The 18,134-nt window shown below is 30.6% G+C and overlaps 1 protein-coding gene across 1 annotated transcript in view; it reads left to right on the forward strand.

Moving 5' to 3' along the window:
- Positions 1-16,307, forward strand: part of LOC100169402 (octopamine receptor beta-3R) — a 195,177-nt gene extending 178,870 nt beyond the window's left edge. The window contains exons 4-5 of the mRNA XM_001948486.5: positions 2,087-2,195; positions 15,445-16,307. Of these exons, the coding sequence (XP_001948521.2) occupies positions 2,087-2,195; positions 15,445-15,670 (335 nt within the window). The 3' untranslated portion in view covers positions 15,671-16,307. The remainder of the gene's footprint in view (positions 1-2,086; positions 2,196-15,444) is intronic.
- Positions 16,308-18,134: the final 1,827 nt, after the last annotated feature.

Consider the following 18,134-nt stretch of genomic DNA (forward strand, 5'->3'; position numbering starts at 1 on the left):
AATACGGAACGCGCGCAATGTTGCAAAACGAGCGAGAAATGTAAGTAAGCTATCGGTCTCGCCATGGTTTCAATCGTGGCTGACACACAGAAACGCCACTCGTTGCATCGAAATATCATAATGATATTATATTATTATGTTGCACAATATTATACAGAAACAGCGTAATCCCGTGGACGACCGGCTGAAATTTTAGCAGAGCTTTGTACCTCCGCCGCAGACGAATTACTCACGAGACCAGTAAATTTTAATTAAATCGCAAAATTAATTTAAACGTGAATTAGAAAAGGGTTTTTTTAGGTTTATCTTCGGTACAGCGAGTTGTGTAAAGGACGCAGCTGTGCGTTTATTTACTTTTTTTTTTTTATATGAAAATCGTAACGGACTTTCAGAATAGATTTACCGACTGTTTGCTTGCTAACACTTTGGGCGCCACGGATTTAGTAAATTAAAAGAAAAGCGGCCGAGTGGGTCAAATTCATAAGCTCCGTTCGAGAAGAAACTTGTGTCACGCCGTGTATCAATGTCAGTCGTGTCCAAACTGTGCAGATGCCGATTTCGAAAAAAAAACATTATTCGAAACGTTTCGAACAAGTTGGTTTTTCTAGTTGGTCCATCTGAAATTCATACAACAGCTGCCGGCTTGACGCTCGAGACAGCTAATTTTAAAGTAGTGGGCTATAAATCGAAATAGTACCCAATAACGATATGGTAGGTATATTAAAATCGTAACCAGTAACCACAGAAAATTAATTACATTATATTTTGAGTTAAATATAAAATTTTAAAAAGTAGTAAAGTATAAATTATACTAGTTATTTTATATTGGCCACTGAACCATCCTGAACTTTTATTATATTTTTCAATTTCTAAGAAATGTTTCATTATGTGAGTGGTTTATAATTATATAAATATACAGTCACATATCGTTTCAACGACATAAATAGGTAGGTAATACAAACTACAGTAGTCTATATAATATAATTATTAATTTAACTAAATTGCTGGTGCAACCCAAACCGATCGTTATACCGACGCTCAATTTAATACAAATTGCTTTCAGTGGCATGGCATATAGTGGTAGGTATTATATTTCGTATAGAGATTCGTAAGCCCATAAACTTATTCGAGTGTTGCAATCAGACTATAGTCTTTGACTGATATTGCTAATAACTATAATATTAGGCGATGTTCCTTAGTTTTCGTTATTGTTTTTTTTTCAAGTCCCCCCTCCAAAAAATCAAGGTTTGATTACCTGACAAGGAGTACAAACAAATTTCAGGCGCAAGTCGGTAGAAAATCACCCGTTTCACAAAAGCTCTGAAGTTGTGTAAATATATCTGTTTATACGATTTCAGAGGTTTTGTGGCACGGGTTAAAAATAATTAGTTTGTCTGAAACTTTTTTTGCAATTGAAATTAAAATATTGAGAATAATAATAATATACAACTTCGGCGATGACAACTTACTGCTGAATGCTATATCCTGCACCATCGAGATATAAAACTTTATTGATATTTGATATAAGATATTACGTACCTATTTTATATTTTACTATCAGGATTCTAGACTAATTAACTGCTGATATACCGCTGTGATTTACGCGGTACGCCATTAATTATCAAATACTCTCCCCCCCCCCCATTATCTCCCGACTTCTGTAATTATAGTTTCCTTAACTTCTACGTGAGCTGATTTTGACATCTCGATGTACCTCCGATAAACACACTCGCGCAGGCTTACTATACAGCACACGCACAATATTATCGGCACGTGCTATTCGCGATTTAAAACTATATTATACCTAATAATATCATGAGATAGGTAGTCCGTATCAAACACTTGAAATTGATTTCAAGTCGACCACGACGGTTCGGAATATCTATAATAATTAAACAATATTATAATATATTCGTTATAATCGTATGTGAACAGTATTTATAATCACCTGGTAAAACACCTACACAATACATTGCGGGGGTTTCCGACGATGTCTGGCATATGGAAATTCGTATTGATCTCCATGGGAATTATATTTGTATGTGAAAGATTTGAAAAATAATTTTTACGATATTTTATTTTTCAGTTACGACGGCGAAGACCAGTACGAGTTGGAGGACCGAGCACAAAGCTGCTCGCACGCTGGGAATCATCATGGGCGTATTCCTATTGTGCTGGTTGCCATTTTTCCTTTGGTAAGGATATTATAATATTATACACGTTACATACCAGTGTGTCATACTTTTTTTTTATTCACTTTGGCCAGATATTAAAATAGTAGGTATGTAGGTACCTACTACACGTCTATAATAATCTGCAGATGCTGCAGCAGACGAATAACGTTGCAGATGTGCAGAACATTGTTAAAAACGTATTATTCTTATTACAATAATGATGAATGTGTACGCATATAGTGCTTACTGTTAATTAATATAGCACGACGTGTAAATAATTATGATCAATGGCATATTTTTATAAATTGGTAATCTTGAGATGAATAAATCTGGTTAAATTGTTGTATCTGTATCTATCCCGTCACACAGGTGCGCGCGCTTTATTAATAAAAAAAACTCAGATCTCTCTGCTGTATATTAGATTTTGAGTATGCCTCGCCATTGAGTAGGTCACTGTATTATGAAGGTGTGTCAAGTATGAATTCCATCAAATCTCTGAATACAACAAACGATTCTGATCGGAATCTCATACTCATTTTCTATTAGAATATTTTAGAGTTTACTTATATGAATATCAGTGATACGGTGAATCGATCTAACAAACTGATATTTTTGAATCATAACAAAATAACTATCATTAGTCATTTGTCGTTTAAATATTAAATTTGTCTAAAAACAAATAGTGCGTTACTCGTAGTTTATTAACATAAATCGAAAAAGAACAAAAAGTCCAAAACTTCATATTTACTATAAATAGCTCAAAAAATCCAAACCATTTTCAAATATTACAATTTTTTTTAATTTTTTTCTTTTTTAGTTTTACCTCCTTAACCTTTTTAACCCCTCTCCATGCATTGTTATTCACCCTTCCCAAAGTACCTACCTACCTACCTACCAAATAGATTCAATTTCTTACCAGAAACCACTCTTAAAGTTAAAAATTGATGCATTAATTATTCAGCTTCAAAACAAGATGACCACAGACCGACAGAAAATGTATATAAAAAAACGCATTTTATTGTAATAGGTATATATTCATCGTTCGCCAAGAATCTAAACAAAATAATATACGATAATCTTAGAGGCCAACTAATTGAACGGTCCTGCAGTAATAGATACTGCTTGCCCTGTTTTCTGATAGGTACGATTATAATTTATAATTATTATTTAATTAATAATTTGTCTTATTGATTTCTAGATATTTAATAAATACTTACACAAATTCATGGTACCTAGCTCAGGGTTTTATTCCGATCTCGATACAGCCACGCGATAAACTATATATAGATAGGTATATACTACATAATTATTATCTACTATAGAAATGCGTGCGGACTTTATCATCATTAATTTTAATGGAGTCGCATTATAACGCGCCACGAATGGTTTCTCCCTATTCTTTACACCACCGGGCTCTTTTACACGCCTGGTAGCCTTATTATTTTTTAAAATTGGAAAAAAATCACACGACGCCCCTTTAATGATGTATACCTATAGTACAACAGACAAGTTTTATAGCATAGAACAGTATCGGCGAAGACGACGCGTATGTTTTCAGAGTTGCCACATTTTAAATTTATGTACAATGATGAAAAATAGTGGCACAATATTTTTTTTTTTGTGATATAAATCTTAAAGGTCACGACATTATTAAAATTGGACTCTCGGTGCAGCGCTCGCTGCGTGCTCTGGGGAGTAAAGTTAACTTGGCGCTATTGTTCCGTCGATTTCTTTATTATTGACTATGTTATCGGTTGCCTTACACGCTGATAACATTATTTATTGCCGACCAACTTAATACCCAACGTCTTTGAACTTTTAAAACTGTATCAATGACACGGATCGTCGATAAACGCGCACATCAGGACGCCCGCCAACACCAACACACGCTTTGAACAGTGTAATACACATTAGCCGTCTTATCTTCCGTCCATTTGGATATTTGAAACGTTCTAATTTGGGGTCTCTCCAAATTCTGTACGGTTACGAAGCATGGGTGAAAACTGTTATAAAACCGTATCATTGTTTTTAGTAACAGAGGGAATTCGCGTACCGATTAATAGAAACGTTTGTATTGAATAAACATTAAAAAATTCATTTTTCCCGTATAATATGTTTAAACAAAAACATTTTTTTCGTTATTTAAAATTATTTTGAATCCTGTGCCTGGTTCACAAAATTGGTTTTGACAAAATTGTAGGTACGCATGCCATGCATTTATACGTTGTTTGTTGTATGAGATTGAAAATGTACAACGTGTTTTTTTAAAATAAGTCTTGTGACGACTTATGATTACTGACGACCCTGGTTCAGTGCAGCATTTATGATGCCGCAATACCTATGACCCCCGCCAACTACCGTGGTGGCAAAGGAGGTCATCATTATAGGACATTTGTAGGGAAAATAGTAAATAAAATAAATGAATAAAGGATTAATTCCGGGTTTAGTTGGAATGTTTATTAATTTCATGTTGAGAAAGCCAACTGGCATACAAATTCAACAGAAATTAATTTTAACTTTATGTAAAACAGGTCGACGAGGGCTCAAATCGACCCATGGTATATATGTTTTAAGAGAATCTCGTGAGAGAGGTGGTCGACCCTGCAGTGGAGTCAATCGGACAACTATCAAAAGTGGGTACACGTATATAGTAGGTACCTACCTACTAATGCGGTCCAAGGTAGATTATCAATTCTAAAACAAACATCTTACTCGATGTGCAAATGCGTGAAAGGCACTGAAAGCTGTAACCGCATGGTGTTTCTTGCCCGCTGGCGAAGCTCACCATGGGAGAGATTTCCCGGTGAACTCATCCCGTTTCAGTCAAGACAAAAACTCAAAAATAAAATAGAGATGATACGTGAATGCCCGACGACGGGTAGCTGTAAGAAAAAAAAAGATACCAATAGAAAAATATCGAAAATGGTTGACCGGCATTATTGTACATGGTTGAAATATATATATATTTAATTAAAAAAATTATCACCGAGTTTACACGGACTTGGGATGGTGTACTACTCAATTTTAGTTTAGGACACACGTTCAAAAATAAAATAGAGACATGTAATCGCACGACTACGAGAAGCTGTAAGAAAAAAGTGATATAGGAACATTTTGGAAAAAGATTGACTAGCATTATTGTATACGTATAGAGTAAGGTTATATATTTAATTTAAATTGTCACAGAGCTTACAGGGACTTAGGATGATGGGTATCGAACACCATACCTGGTTAGTCGACAACAACGTTGGTGCAAGGTGTCGGTATTGATAAAATTAACGGAGACGTTGCCATCTGTGCACGAGAATTTCGTGCTTCAATTTCAGACGTCATCGAATAAAACTACAAAAACAAATAATCACGGTGACATAATAAATTAATGTCATTGTTTATCTCTGAATTTGTTTATAAGTTGATGAGAATCAACAAAGTTCCACAATATTTGAATATTTATATTCTTTCATACTCCCCAATTCAAAAGTAATTAGACATATGAAAAAAAAAAAGCCTATGAAGCGCTTAATGTTTATCAACATGGCAGAAACCTACGGGTGTGTAACTTGAAATTCTGCTAAACCTAAAAAAAAACGTGTTTCAAAAAACCGTTCCAACCCCCCCCCCCTCCCTTACAAAACAACAAAACAGCAAACGGTCATAGTTGCCGAGCTTAATTTCAATAAAAAAAAAAGTAGGTATAATAGTCGGGTTGTTAAACAACTGTTTTATTTTTGTCATTTTCTAAATGTAAATTTTAAGGTAAACGATTTTAATATATAGTTATTTATTAAATAAACAGTTCGGTAAGTTTGTGCCGATGAATTGAAAATAATGAAAAATTGTGCAGTGCGCAGTTAGATATACTGCCTCTTTTTCCAACAAGAATAAAAACGATATTTTTAAGATTAATAAAAAAATATGAAAATAAAAAATATACTAAAATAAATCGATGTAAGCGGCGAGGGATGGATACCATATTATAGTTATTTTCGTATTTCTGTGTACTGTTTTCAGATGATAATATTAATAACAATAATAGTAATAGTAATAATAATACAAATACAAATCCCGCGCGTGCCTCCTCATCGCAGCGCTTAGGCGGTGATCCAAGAGACATTCGTTTCTGCGGGAGAGATTTTCGCCTCATCCGATGATGATGATGAAAATAATAATAATACGACGAGATGCATTTCAGAAAATTATAATAATAATATCGAGTACGGACAAAAATATACAATCCAATAGAAGCTTTGGTCGGTATTAATTCAATTTATTTATGGATCTGTGGAATTAAGAATTCCGCTGCCGCGACGTCGAACGAAAGATGCGGATAACTGGGAAATTCGTTCGTCTTAAATCATCGTTATCACTGGTTCTTTTGTTTCAGTATCATACGCTCGCACTCTAACCGGCAATAGATGATGAATGACAGTTATTTTTACATATTGTCAAATTGTTTTTCGTGTTCAATATTATAACCTTTTTTTTTTATTTATTGACATTTTGACTTACGTTAATATTTACCGAGTATTATATTTAAATAGGTACTCATTCGTGCATTATAAGCTAACCACAGGTTGAACTCAATGTCTCAAGAATCAAGATATAATATCTCTCAGCCATGTGAATTTTCTACTTACTTTTTCGTTTGAAACTAATGTTGCATAACACTGCAGCTATAATATTATATGGACTAACAGTCATCAACTATCGTAATACCTACTCTTAAAAAAAAAAAATTTAAATAAATGCTGAATGTGAGCACCAGTAATTAATTATATTATTATATAAGACCATAAGGGCTATGACAAAGACTATCTTCCTGTGAAAAATATTTATAAGACATCAAGCCTTTGAAATAAACCAATGATTTCTTGCATGAATAACAGTTTTTATTTTTCTTATGTCATTTAAATCGTTCAACATAAATTGTAAATTGTACTTTTATTGTCCTTATATAGTCACTTATATAGTTTACTTAATTTTTTTTCAGAGTTTAAAAACCAATTATCATATTTAATTTAAGTGTATTTATTCACAATACTTAATTATATTATACATTTGTAATACAAATCATGATACAACCTTAATAATAACAAATTATGTATATCTACACAATATTGAATATAATATACTAAAAATATATTTACCTACATTTCACATCAAAGGTGATTATTACCAACCACTTATTTCGTGTTGATATAAATTAAATACATTAAATCAATTTTTTTTTTGAGATATCATTGAAAACATTTAAATAGTTAAAGGTTTAACAGTATTTGAACCTTCGATTTTATTCGATCCAACAGTATAAAAACTTTTTATTAATTCTTAACGTTCTTGTTTTTGTATAAAGGTTAACTATGTGGGCATGTAACATCTAAATTTTAAAAATGTATTGATATACTTACTGTTGTTTTTTATTAAATATACCTAAAAAATAAAATAAATTTTGTACTTAAATTATTTTTTTAATCTACTGATTAATTTTGTAACCTTGTCAATAGTTAACTTACTGTTTTATGAAATTCGTAGTCCATTCAAATTTATTTGGTATACTTCCAATAGATATTCCGCTAGTTTATAAATAACAATTTGTACTAAATTCGGAAACATAATCTCCACGATTTGTTACAATTATGCCATATTCGGCATCAATCAAATCAAAACGATGACACAAATTTTCTTTCCTATAAGTTTGATAATTGGTTAATTCACTTTAACGCAAAAGCACAAAATTGGTTTTGCTGAACACGAATTTACTATGTTGTACGTTATTGTAAGACAAATACGACATACGTTATGTGCACGAGACTTCAACTAAATTAATTGCTATTTGCTTGGTTTACTTTGAAACAAAAGTATACAAGTGAAAATACGTGTTATTATGATGCTGGAGGGGGGGGGGGGTGAAACCTTCTCGTTTTGTCATAAACAAAACATCAATAATAAGGGCGCTATTTTCGTTATTCTATACATGGCTTAGGGGCATCATATCTCTTAATCTGGCACTAGTCTTATATATATATATAATATTAATTCCTGAGCAAAATTGTCGTTTTACGACTTTTCAGCTGCTGCTGCTGCTACTATGGTTACATTACACAGAGTGCGTCCAAATCGTTAAATCAACTGAACTCGTAGAAAATGTTTATCTACGAGTAGCTCGTTTAAAATGGCTTTTCGCCAGTTGTAAGCGTATAATATAATATCAGGATGCGTTTCGCTAAATTCGTATTGTCATTATACGTCGACTTGCTGGAGACGATTTTTTTATTATTATCATTATCAGGCAAAACGCCCAGCTAAGATAATCGAATCATAACGATGAAAAGATAATCGCCATTAGAATTATTTATTTTATTTTTTCTTCTGTTAAATCAGATAGTTTTCACTCAAAGATGTGTAAAATTTCAAACACTATCATAATAATAATATGTATCTATATTACGCTACAGAACTGGTACTTTACGTCGTTAATAAATAGAATATTTTTCCGAAAGCAGAAAATGTATGCTATGGATTTTTTTTTTATATTTGTTTTTTAAATACCGGAGATACCGACAACATTTTGTTTACCAACAGTTATGCTGATATTTTTTTTGCAAAGCACGTACGCATTATATTATACTTTTTACCAGCGGAAATGGAACATATTATCCTAAATGATAACTGCTATATAGGTACTGCTATAGGTGGTATAAAACATTTTTATTCTTTAATACTTTTTATTATTATTCTTATTATTATTATTATTTCAATGAAAACGTAATTTATAAAACAGAAAAATATAACATATTATAGCAATCACACGAAACAAAAGCTTGGTTAACGTATAACTGAATAAACCCCCCAAGATTTCCTTTTTAGTACCTACTATAAGAATAAAATTTTCAAAGAATTTGCGTTTATACGAGTTCTTAAAAGTAGGTTGACCTTACACTCATGCATGATAAATTAATTATTACTACTCTTCCCAAGGTGCATAAAATATTATTAAGAACTAAGAAGTGTATACGCGAATAATATTACAGAGATTAAAGCTGCGTTGCTGGGACTTGTGAGTTGTGTTTAAATTAATTTAACCTTATACACTACCTATATGGTATGATGTACATTATTACAGGGATCGAAACCGTTTCAAATTTTAATGGTTACAGTTTTAGTTCTTGAGAACAGTTTTCTAAATTTTCTGGTTTTGGTTTAGGTTGAAGATCGGTTTTTAAAATTTTTTGGTTTTGGTTTCGGTTTCAAAAAAGGTTTTTCAAATATTTTATCGGTTTAAAGAACGGTTTTAGAAAATTTTCGGTTTTGGTTTTTGAAACAGTTTTTAAAAATGTCAATTTTATTTTCCTGTCTAATTACTGTAGACTCGATTTTTATTATCTATTAACTATTATAAGGGCCAAGTCTAAAGACCTGAAATATGGCTACTTTGTATAATTAGTGTACAATATACGATATAACAAATTTAGGTTCAACAGAAGTAATTTCGTGTTATTAACTTGAATATTTATTATTATTTTATATCTAGTTTAGGTGCCTCACGCCTACTTTTGCATTCGACATAATATTATTTTGTTATATTATGGTTGAGATCATTATTCGATTACAATAATATTTAATTGTATATAACAATAACATCACACTATATTATTTGTATTTGCAATTTTGAATCATAAGTTTAGTAATAATATATATATTAATATTTCGTAATACTCAATAATTGCATCGGGATTTGTATCAATAAATCCGAACATAATAATTTCTTCGTATAAAAATACTAGAATTATAAATAATATAATTAACTTTATGAAATTCAAAGAAACCGACATGAGTTTCAAATTTTAATCGGTTTTTCAAGACTGGTACAAGAACGGTTTTTCAATTCTATGGTTTCGGTTTGGGTTTTGAAAACGGTTTTTTAAGATGCTAAGTTTCGGTAACGGTTTTTTAACCGGTGTTTTAAAGCATTTGGTTCCGGTTCCAGTTCCGGTGTTCAGAAATGAGAAAACCGCGGTTTTAATCGGTTTTCCAAAAAACCGGTTAAACCGGTTTCGATCCCTGGAATTATACATAACTACATTATTAAAATATAAAATACTTATTTTTTATCTGTTCTAAAATAAATAATTGTATGTAATATCTGTTGTGTATTATTATTGATAAATAAACATACCGGAAAACAGTACTTTAGTATTGACTATAGTATCATAACTATAGTTTAATAGTTATGATAATATATTTTACGCTATTCCGCCAATACGAGATTTCGAAAACATCGATTTTGATGTTTTGTTACAATTCAGATATAGAATTAATGATTACAACTTGAAATGTTCACCAATTACTTTTATTAGTATTTTCCAGGGATGGAAAACGTTTTTGAAAACGTTTTTAAAAAACGTTATTAAACGGAAAAAAACAAAAACCGAAAACAATTAATAAAACGAAAACGAAAAAAAACAATTAATAAAGCAAAAACAATAAACAACTGAAAAACGATAACAAAAAATCCCAAAAACCGAAAAAAATATAATAACGAAATCAAAAACGAAAATAAATTATCGTATTATACATTATTAAATTATCACACGAAAAAATGTTTGAAAAAAAATTCACTTGTCTTTACTTTTTAATCTTTAACTTTAAAAAATTTTAATTTTAAATCAGAAATTTTGAATTTTCTAATTTTTATATAAATTATAATTTTGGTTTAAAAATTAAATATTAAGAATAATTAATTTTAATTTTTAACTTTTAAGTGCATTTTTGTATTGCGCGTTACTATTAGGTATATCTTAAAAGTTAAAAGTTACAAGTTATAAGAATATAATATATATTATACAATATATACAATACAATATATTATACAAAATATATAATATATATTGTTTCCAAATAACGTTTTTGATAATATTGTTTATATATATATATAATAATTAATTTTAATTTTCAACTTTTAAGTGCATTTCTATATTGCGCGTTACTATTATAACTTAAAAGTTAAAAGTTATAAGAATATAATATAAAAAAAAAATATATTATTAAAAACGTTATTTGAAAACAACAGGAAAATAACGTTTTTAAAAACGTTAATCAAAAACAATATGGAAAAATAACGTTTTTAAAAACATTAATCAAAAACGTAATGATCAAAAACGTTTAAAAACGTTAAACAAAAACGATATTTTTTAAATCATTAAACAAAAACGGAAACGAAAAAATTAAAAACATTTTCCATCCCTGGTATTTTCAAGACTTTGATTTAAAGCATTTTGGCTATAGTGTTTGAACATTTAAAATGTAAAACAAATTTTTGTTACGGTTTGAACGTGTAACACTAATTTCCTAATAATATTTTTTTTCTTCTTAAACTAATTTACAAATATTAAAAGTATCAATAATAATATATTGATAAAGGGATTTTTATAAGCTTCATACTCGAAATCGTTTTTTATATTTAAATATACAATAATTAATAGAGGTGCATTCGAATCCAGAAGTGAGTTGACCAGTTTTAATGATTAATTTTTAAAATAATGAATTTTTTTGAGATTAGAACAGTTAACGAACAATTATTTTAATAATATAATATTAAAATCTTAACAATAATTGTTCATATTTTATTGTTTACTCGATTATTTTAAAAAGTACTGAGAAACTTCTGCTTTTTGATCGATCAAAGCTCAAAACTAGATCCAAATTGCTACTAAAAACACCTCCCTAGAAGTTGATCTTGGGAACAATAATTTCTACTAGAAAACATGTCTTCGGACACAAAAATAAAAATAACAAAAACACACAACATTGTAAAATCAGTGCATTAATCGCTCCGCCCATAATCTAAGGCTATGAATGTAGTCAAGTATAGATACCAGCTGTTTAGTATAGGGTGATGTTACGAACACTGATCGAATTTATAGTTTATCCATAATATTATATTATATTCAAATATATTTTATATTATTATTTATTATTGTTAATTTTAATTCTTAAAAATACAAAAGTTTCCAGAACCGTTCTGTGGACTGTGAGATATTCGCAGTTTTTGCGCGGCAGATCGTATGAGGATTAAAGCATGCACCCCGTCGCACGAACCTTTTTAATAATATTGTATACCTATATATGGACATTGTACAATGACAGTGGAATTTAAATGTTTATCGTGTGTATGAAATCCCCGCTCCGATGTGAATAAATCCTAAGCGTACCCCACTAACACGTTGTGGCATCATAATATATATGCATATAATATATTATGTTATGATATTAGGTATATTACATATATAGTCATTAGCTGTATAATATATATACATATATATTTAAATAATTGTAATACGTCCATCGAGAAAACCAAAACAAAACGCGCATATATATATAGGACATCACGCACGTTCGTATATATATATTATATTCGAGACTGTCGGCCAGAACCCTCATATTATTATATAATACGTATTATTTTTATTCAACGCATTACGTGGCGGAAACACAATGATCATATTATATATGTATAGAATATATTATTATTATTATATTATATTCGCACACAAAAGTTTTAAGAGGATATAATATAATATGTATACATATTGTATATAATGTGCATGCTGTATGATATATTATACAAAGCCATATACACTCGAAAATTGTTAAAGTTCCGTTTGGTTTTTGCGGCCGTTACCCAAATGTCACACACCGGAGCTTGACACTCCGGCTGCAGAATGCCGACGCCGCGCCGCCGTCGCCGCCGCCGGGTCCGTTGAGATTCGGTGCCCATAAACACCTCGAGACCGGCGAAAAGTTCGGGTGTTCTGCAGGCTGCTGCAGTTGGCGGCGAGTGGTGGGCGGTGACGGGTCTGGCTGCGGTTACGCCTCGAGTAAGGAATTCGTAACCGACAACCGTCGTCCGCCCGTCCCGCCTGCTGCACCGCGCCACAACACTTCGCTCCGGTTTGCACGCGCGCCGGTCGGCAAAAACCTTATATAAATAATAATAATTAATATTATTAGTATTAGTATTATTGGTGTGCTACTGTGACGACTAGTTCACAAGTACACGTGGCAAACGATAAAATTAGGTATAGGTACTTATCGATAAAGTCCACGTTTGAATACAAAGGTTTTTTTTTTTTAATCTTACGTACCTATCTAAATGTTTACAACACGCGAGATCTGCCATAAATGATCGCCAATCGATTTTAGTAGGTACATTAAACTAAATAAAAGTGAATGAAAATAACATTTGTTCGTAACCTATAGTTTAAAGTAACAAAAATAGTATATATAGGTACCAGGTCGTAAGTACAGGTCCGGGCATGCGTCACCCCTGTTTTTTTTTAGAAATGAATTTATCTAAATTATGATTTATAGAATTTCTGAGTTTACTTATGGTACTTGGATTCTTTTGTACTAATAGTATCTACCTTTTTAAGGAGTAACCTGTAAAATTGACGACAACTTCTTTTTTTCAAATGAAAATCGCCCTTTTATAAAGCAAATTTTGTTTTATAAATGTTGAAATAAACTAAAATTTAAACATTTAGTTTTTGAGAAGTTTAAATTTTGTTTTAAAGATAATAGGTTTGAAAGATATAAAGCCATGGAGGATATGATATAATATGAAAATTGTAGTAATTAATGTTGATTTATCAACATTTTATAATTTGTAAAAATTGTAAAAATTGACCAAATCACTGGCGTATTTATGGGAGGGGCCGTGTGGGCATCGGCCCCTTCGTCAGACTGTACCTCCAACAAAATCATGCCAGGATAAAAAAAAGTCGTGCGATGTGTACCCTACTACTCTGCAGTACATATAGATTTTGATTAATTGTAATTTTTTTAGTTCCGCATTTATTAATTATTGATTATATTATCATATAGTATTATGTTCATTAATTATTTTTAACTACATAACATGGTACTGTTGTGCCCATTTACCAGGTCTTGCGCTGTGATATCACAGATTAAATAACATTTTATCTAACCTGTGGTAATATGGTTTTATCGGCTGAAAATATCTAATTACCGATTATCATTTCAAAAATGTGTTTAGATATTTTACGACTTGTTAAAATAATTTAAATTTTGTCAGAGACTCAAAATATTTATTGCTGGTTAGTTAATAGTTTTACAATTTGTATGTTGTTTATCCTGTATAATGGATGGGAAAAAAGTATTTTTATTGTTTTGACAATAGTTATACTTTTTGATCATAATTAAAAAATATTCCTACCATTGTGAATTTTGTAACAGAAAAAATGAATGTTTTTTTATGTCTAAAAAAAAAATAGGTCTCACAATTTAAAAATTTGTTGTGCCCCCTCGGCCAACTAAGTCTGAACATGCCTATGGTCCGAATAAAAAGTAATAGGTACTATAGATTTATTATTAAATATATTTTCTTATGTTTCTAAAATTATTTTTGTGGACATTATCCTTATAGTATAATTTATACATTTTAATAACTCAGAATCTACTTATTAAAATGCTGATTTATACATAAGCCCAAATGATCTTCTTTGACAACTAAAAGAGGTTGGTTATCATTTGATAGAACCATAACACTCTGCAACTCGAAATGTTTCCCTCTACAAGGGAAATCTATGAATCATAAATATGTTTTTGTTAATAAGTAACTATGGCAATGAAAACCTTACAAAAAATCTGTCAGAAACATTTTATCGTGTATCCAGCCCAAAAACATATATTTGATACTAAAAAGAAATGTGTATATCTTTACAAAACACTCCTTAAATGATAGGTATATTATAGTTGGATAATCGAGATTCTACTTACCAATTATATTTTAGGATATGCATTAATATAATTAATATACGCCATTACGTACCAAATATACCTAATACAAAACTAAATGAGCTTATACATCGTTACAAATCTTATTTTATATTATGTTAATATTTTAGCGCTAAAATCGCATTCCTATCTGTCTCATTGAACTTGTTTTAACTATATGTTCAACGCGTGCAAGATAAATTTATCAAATAATATCATTATTTAGATTTTTAATCCACTCAACTTGACCATTATTTCATTTAAATTCATAATTTTTTTAGAGGATACCTATTGTTGTTGAAGTTCTTCCTCTAATAACTTGTTATTATATCCTTACTCTGAGATTGTATAATATAAGTGTTATCGTATATACAATATACAAACACTTAACCTCTAAATGTCCAATACCAACACAATATCTTTGTAGGTATACCTATAGATAATTTAATAATATATTTGTTTATTTGATTTTTAGGTATGTGATATCGACTTTATGCGGAGATCCATGTAGCTTCCCGGAAACACTTGTGACCGTGTTGTTTTGGATTGGTTATTTCAATTCATCACTGAACCCTTTGATATATGCCTACTTTAATAGAGACTTCAGGGAAGCATTCAAAAATACGCTTCAATGTGTGTTCCCGTGTTGTCAGTCATGCTGTCCAAAAGAAAGCGACTCGACAGCCATGAGCTATGTTTAAAATGTCAGCAATAATAATAATAATAATAATAATAATTTATTATTATTACTATTATAATTACAATTATAAAAATAATAGTTATAAAAATATTATTACATTAAGCATTTTTGTTTAAATGGAGTTACTCTACATAAGTCGAGCATTTTTAGATGAAAAATATTTGCGTTGTACGATTTTTATTGTTCAATGGTAAGCTAATATGACTTAGCTGTTAATATAAATCATTAAAATGTTGTTGTACCTATAAAAAAAAATTAATAATAATACATTTATATAATATGCATTAAAGAAACCGTATTCCTGCTGTGAATATAATAATGTACATCATAATTTTATTGTTTTATAATAATAAGTTGATTTTGCGGGTAACTACCATCTAGATTACTATTGTATAAATACGTAACTACTATATAATACCGTTTGTACTAAACACGATACGAAACAATACTCAATCTTAAACGTTTTTATTTATCCATATGTGTTTTTTTTTCAAAGAAAATTAATTTTGATGAATGTTGTAATGAGTAATTTCGATGCGTAGACTAAATTATATGATTATATCAAGTATAAAATGTACATTTATATACCACACGTCATTATATATTTATAATAATATATAACATAATATACATACATATTTTATCGTTTTATCGCTTTGTTATTATTATTTTTTTATTTTAATCATCCCCTCCGTCCACATATATCTATCATGATATACTATTAGGTTATTATCACGGTTTCATGTATTGTGTAGGTTTGTAGATTTATTCGAAACTAATACAGTGGCAATCGTCCATCCATCTAAATAACAGGCATATTGTGGTCAACGCAGAGACCCATATTATTGTATACCTACGTGTGGTATAACGTATAAACCACCACGTGTACGGTAACATATTGGACAATCAACCCATTTCAAATCCAATCTACTTGCCCGAGGTACGCGTTCCCATTTGACGGCTATTCTAGGTCACCAAACACACGCGCGTGATTTTTATATTCCCCTCCAGACATGACGCGTACGCGATACGTGATTCGAGCGGAAAATACCCACGCGAAGATTTAAATTTAAATTACTTTAAGTTTTTAATTTTCGTATCCGATGACCATTATTTTCAACGGTGTGATGACTGATGAGTGAACAAGAACAATACTACGCACACCTACCGTTATTACTTATTAAAATGTATCGTTTTATCAATGCCAAGAATTAACTGCATTAATTGCAGCTGCAGTAGGTATACATATTATATGGATTCGACATCATCACTCAGATATGCAACATCTTCCCGGTGTTATAGATGAAATTAAGTTTAATATTGTTAAACGACTTGTTAGAGTACTACAAGCAAAAAATTGTAGACGTTATTACGATATGTAGGTATTTTACCGTACCTATTCTCAAGTGAAGGTGTGTGCTTGTACCGGCTGTACCTACAGTGTTTTCCCCGCGGTAAGCCAAGACTTAGAAAAATCTAAAATAGACTCTGGCGCCATGTTTATTTTCTAATAATTTTTATAGTCAAATCATAGGGTTTAAAATTTTACAATAACCCCGACATTTTAACGCGTATATAATCGGAAAAATAAACAATGGTTTTAATTAAAATTATTACTTATAAGATTATAACTTATTTCAAATGATTATTTCACCAATCACCATTATCGAGATCAAAATCAGAAGTCCCGAAAGCAAGCACTTACAATTATTTGTAAAATGTATTGACACCAGGAAAAACTGTATTTTCACGTACTGGATTTATACCATACATATTTTGTAATTTTTATACTTTTATATAATTTTTATCTCTATAAACATTGAATTTAAATACGGGACCGTACCTAATCGTTTATAAAACATTTTACATAGTCTTAATTTGTAACATAGACAGTGACGCAAATCCCAGGGAACAAAATAAATTGGATGAAGGTGTGTGTGTGTGTGTGTGTGTGGTGGACCCTAGTAGCCGGTACTAAGATATATAATTTTATTGTAAGTGTAATGTTGTATGATTAACTCATAAAGCAGTAAATAGACGTGTTTGGAATTGTAGATGATTAATGATATTTTATAGTGGGCGGGTGCCGGCTGACATGTCTATAGGCTTGCCCTTCGTAAAAAATGATTTACGCTACTGAACATAGTCAAAGTTTAATATAGGTACTGTAGCCAACGATGACAGGTATCGCACTATAGAGAAAATAACGGTTCGCAAAAGCTTCTTCCCCTTCCATCATACTTTATATAGTATTACCCAAGTTTTTAATTGGAAATACCTACCTACTGAATTATCAACGTGCCTGTGGGGGTTTATTTAAAAAAAAATAAAAATGCATGACAAACTAATGAAATTGGTTGACGGTGCAATTGCCAAAATGTATCGAATACATCAAAACTCTGTAATTTATCACTATTTTGATGTGTGAGTGTACAGTGTGAGTATACGGTGGTCTAAAATCTATA

Source organism: Acyrthosiphon pisum, chromosome A2 (genome assembly GCF_005508785.2).
Source record: "Acyrthosiphon pisum isolate AL4f chromosome A2, pea_aphid_22Mar2018_4r6ur, whole genome shotgun sequence".
Lineage (NCBI taxonomy): Eukaryota > Metazoa > Arthropoda > Insecta > Hemiptera > Aphididae > Acyrthosiphon > Acyrthosiphon pisum.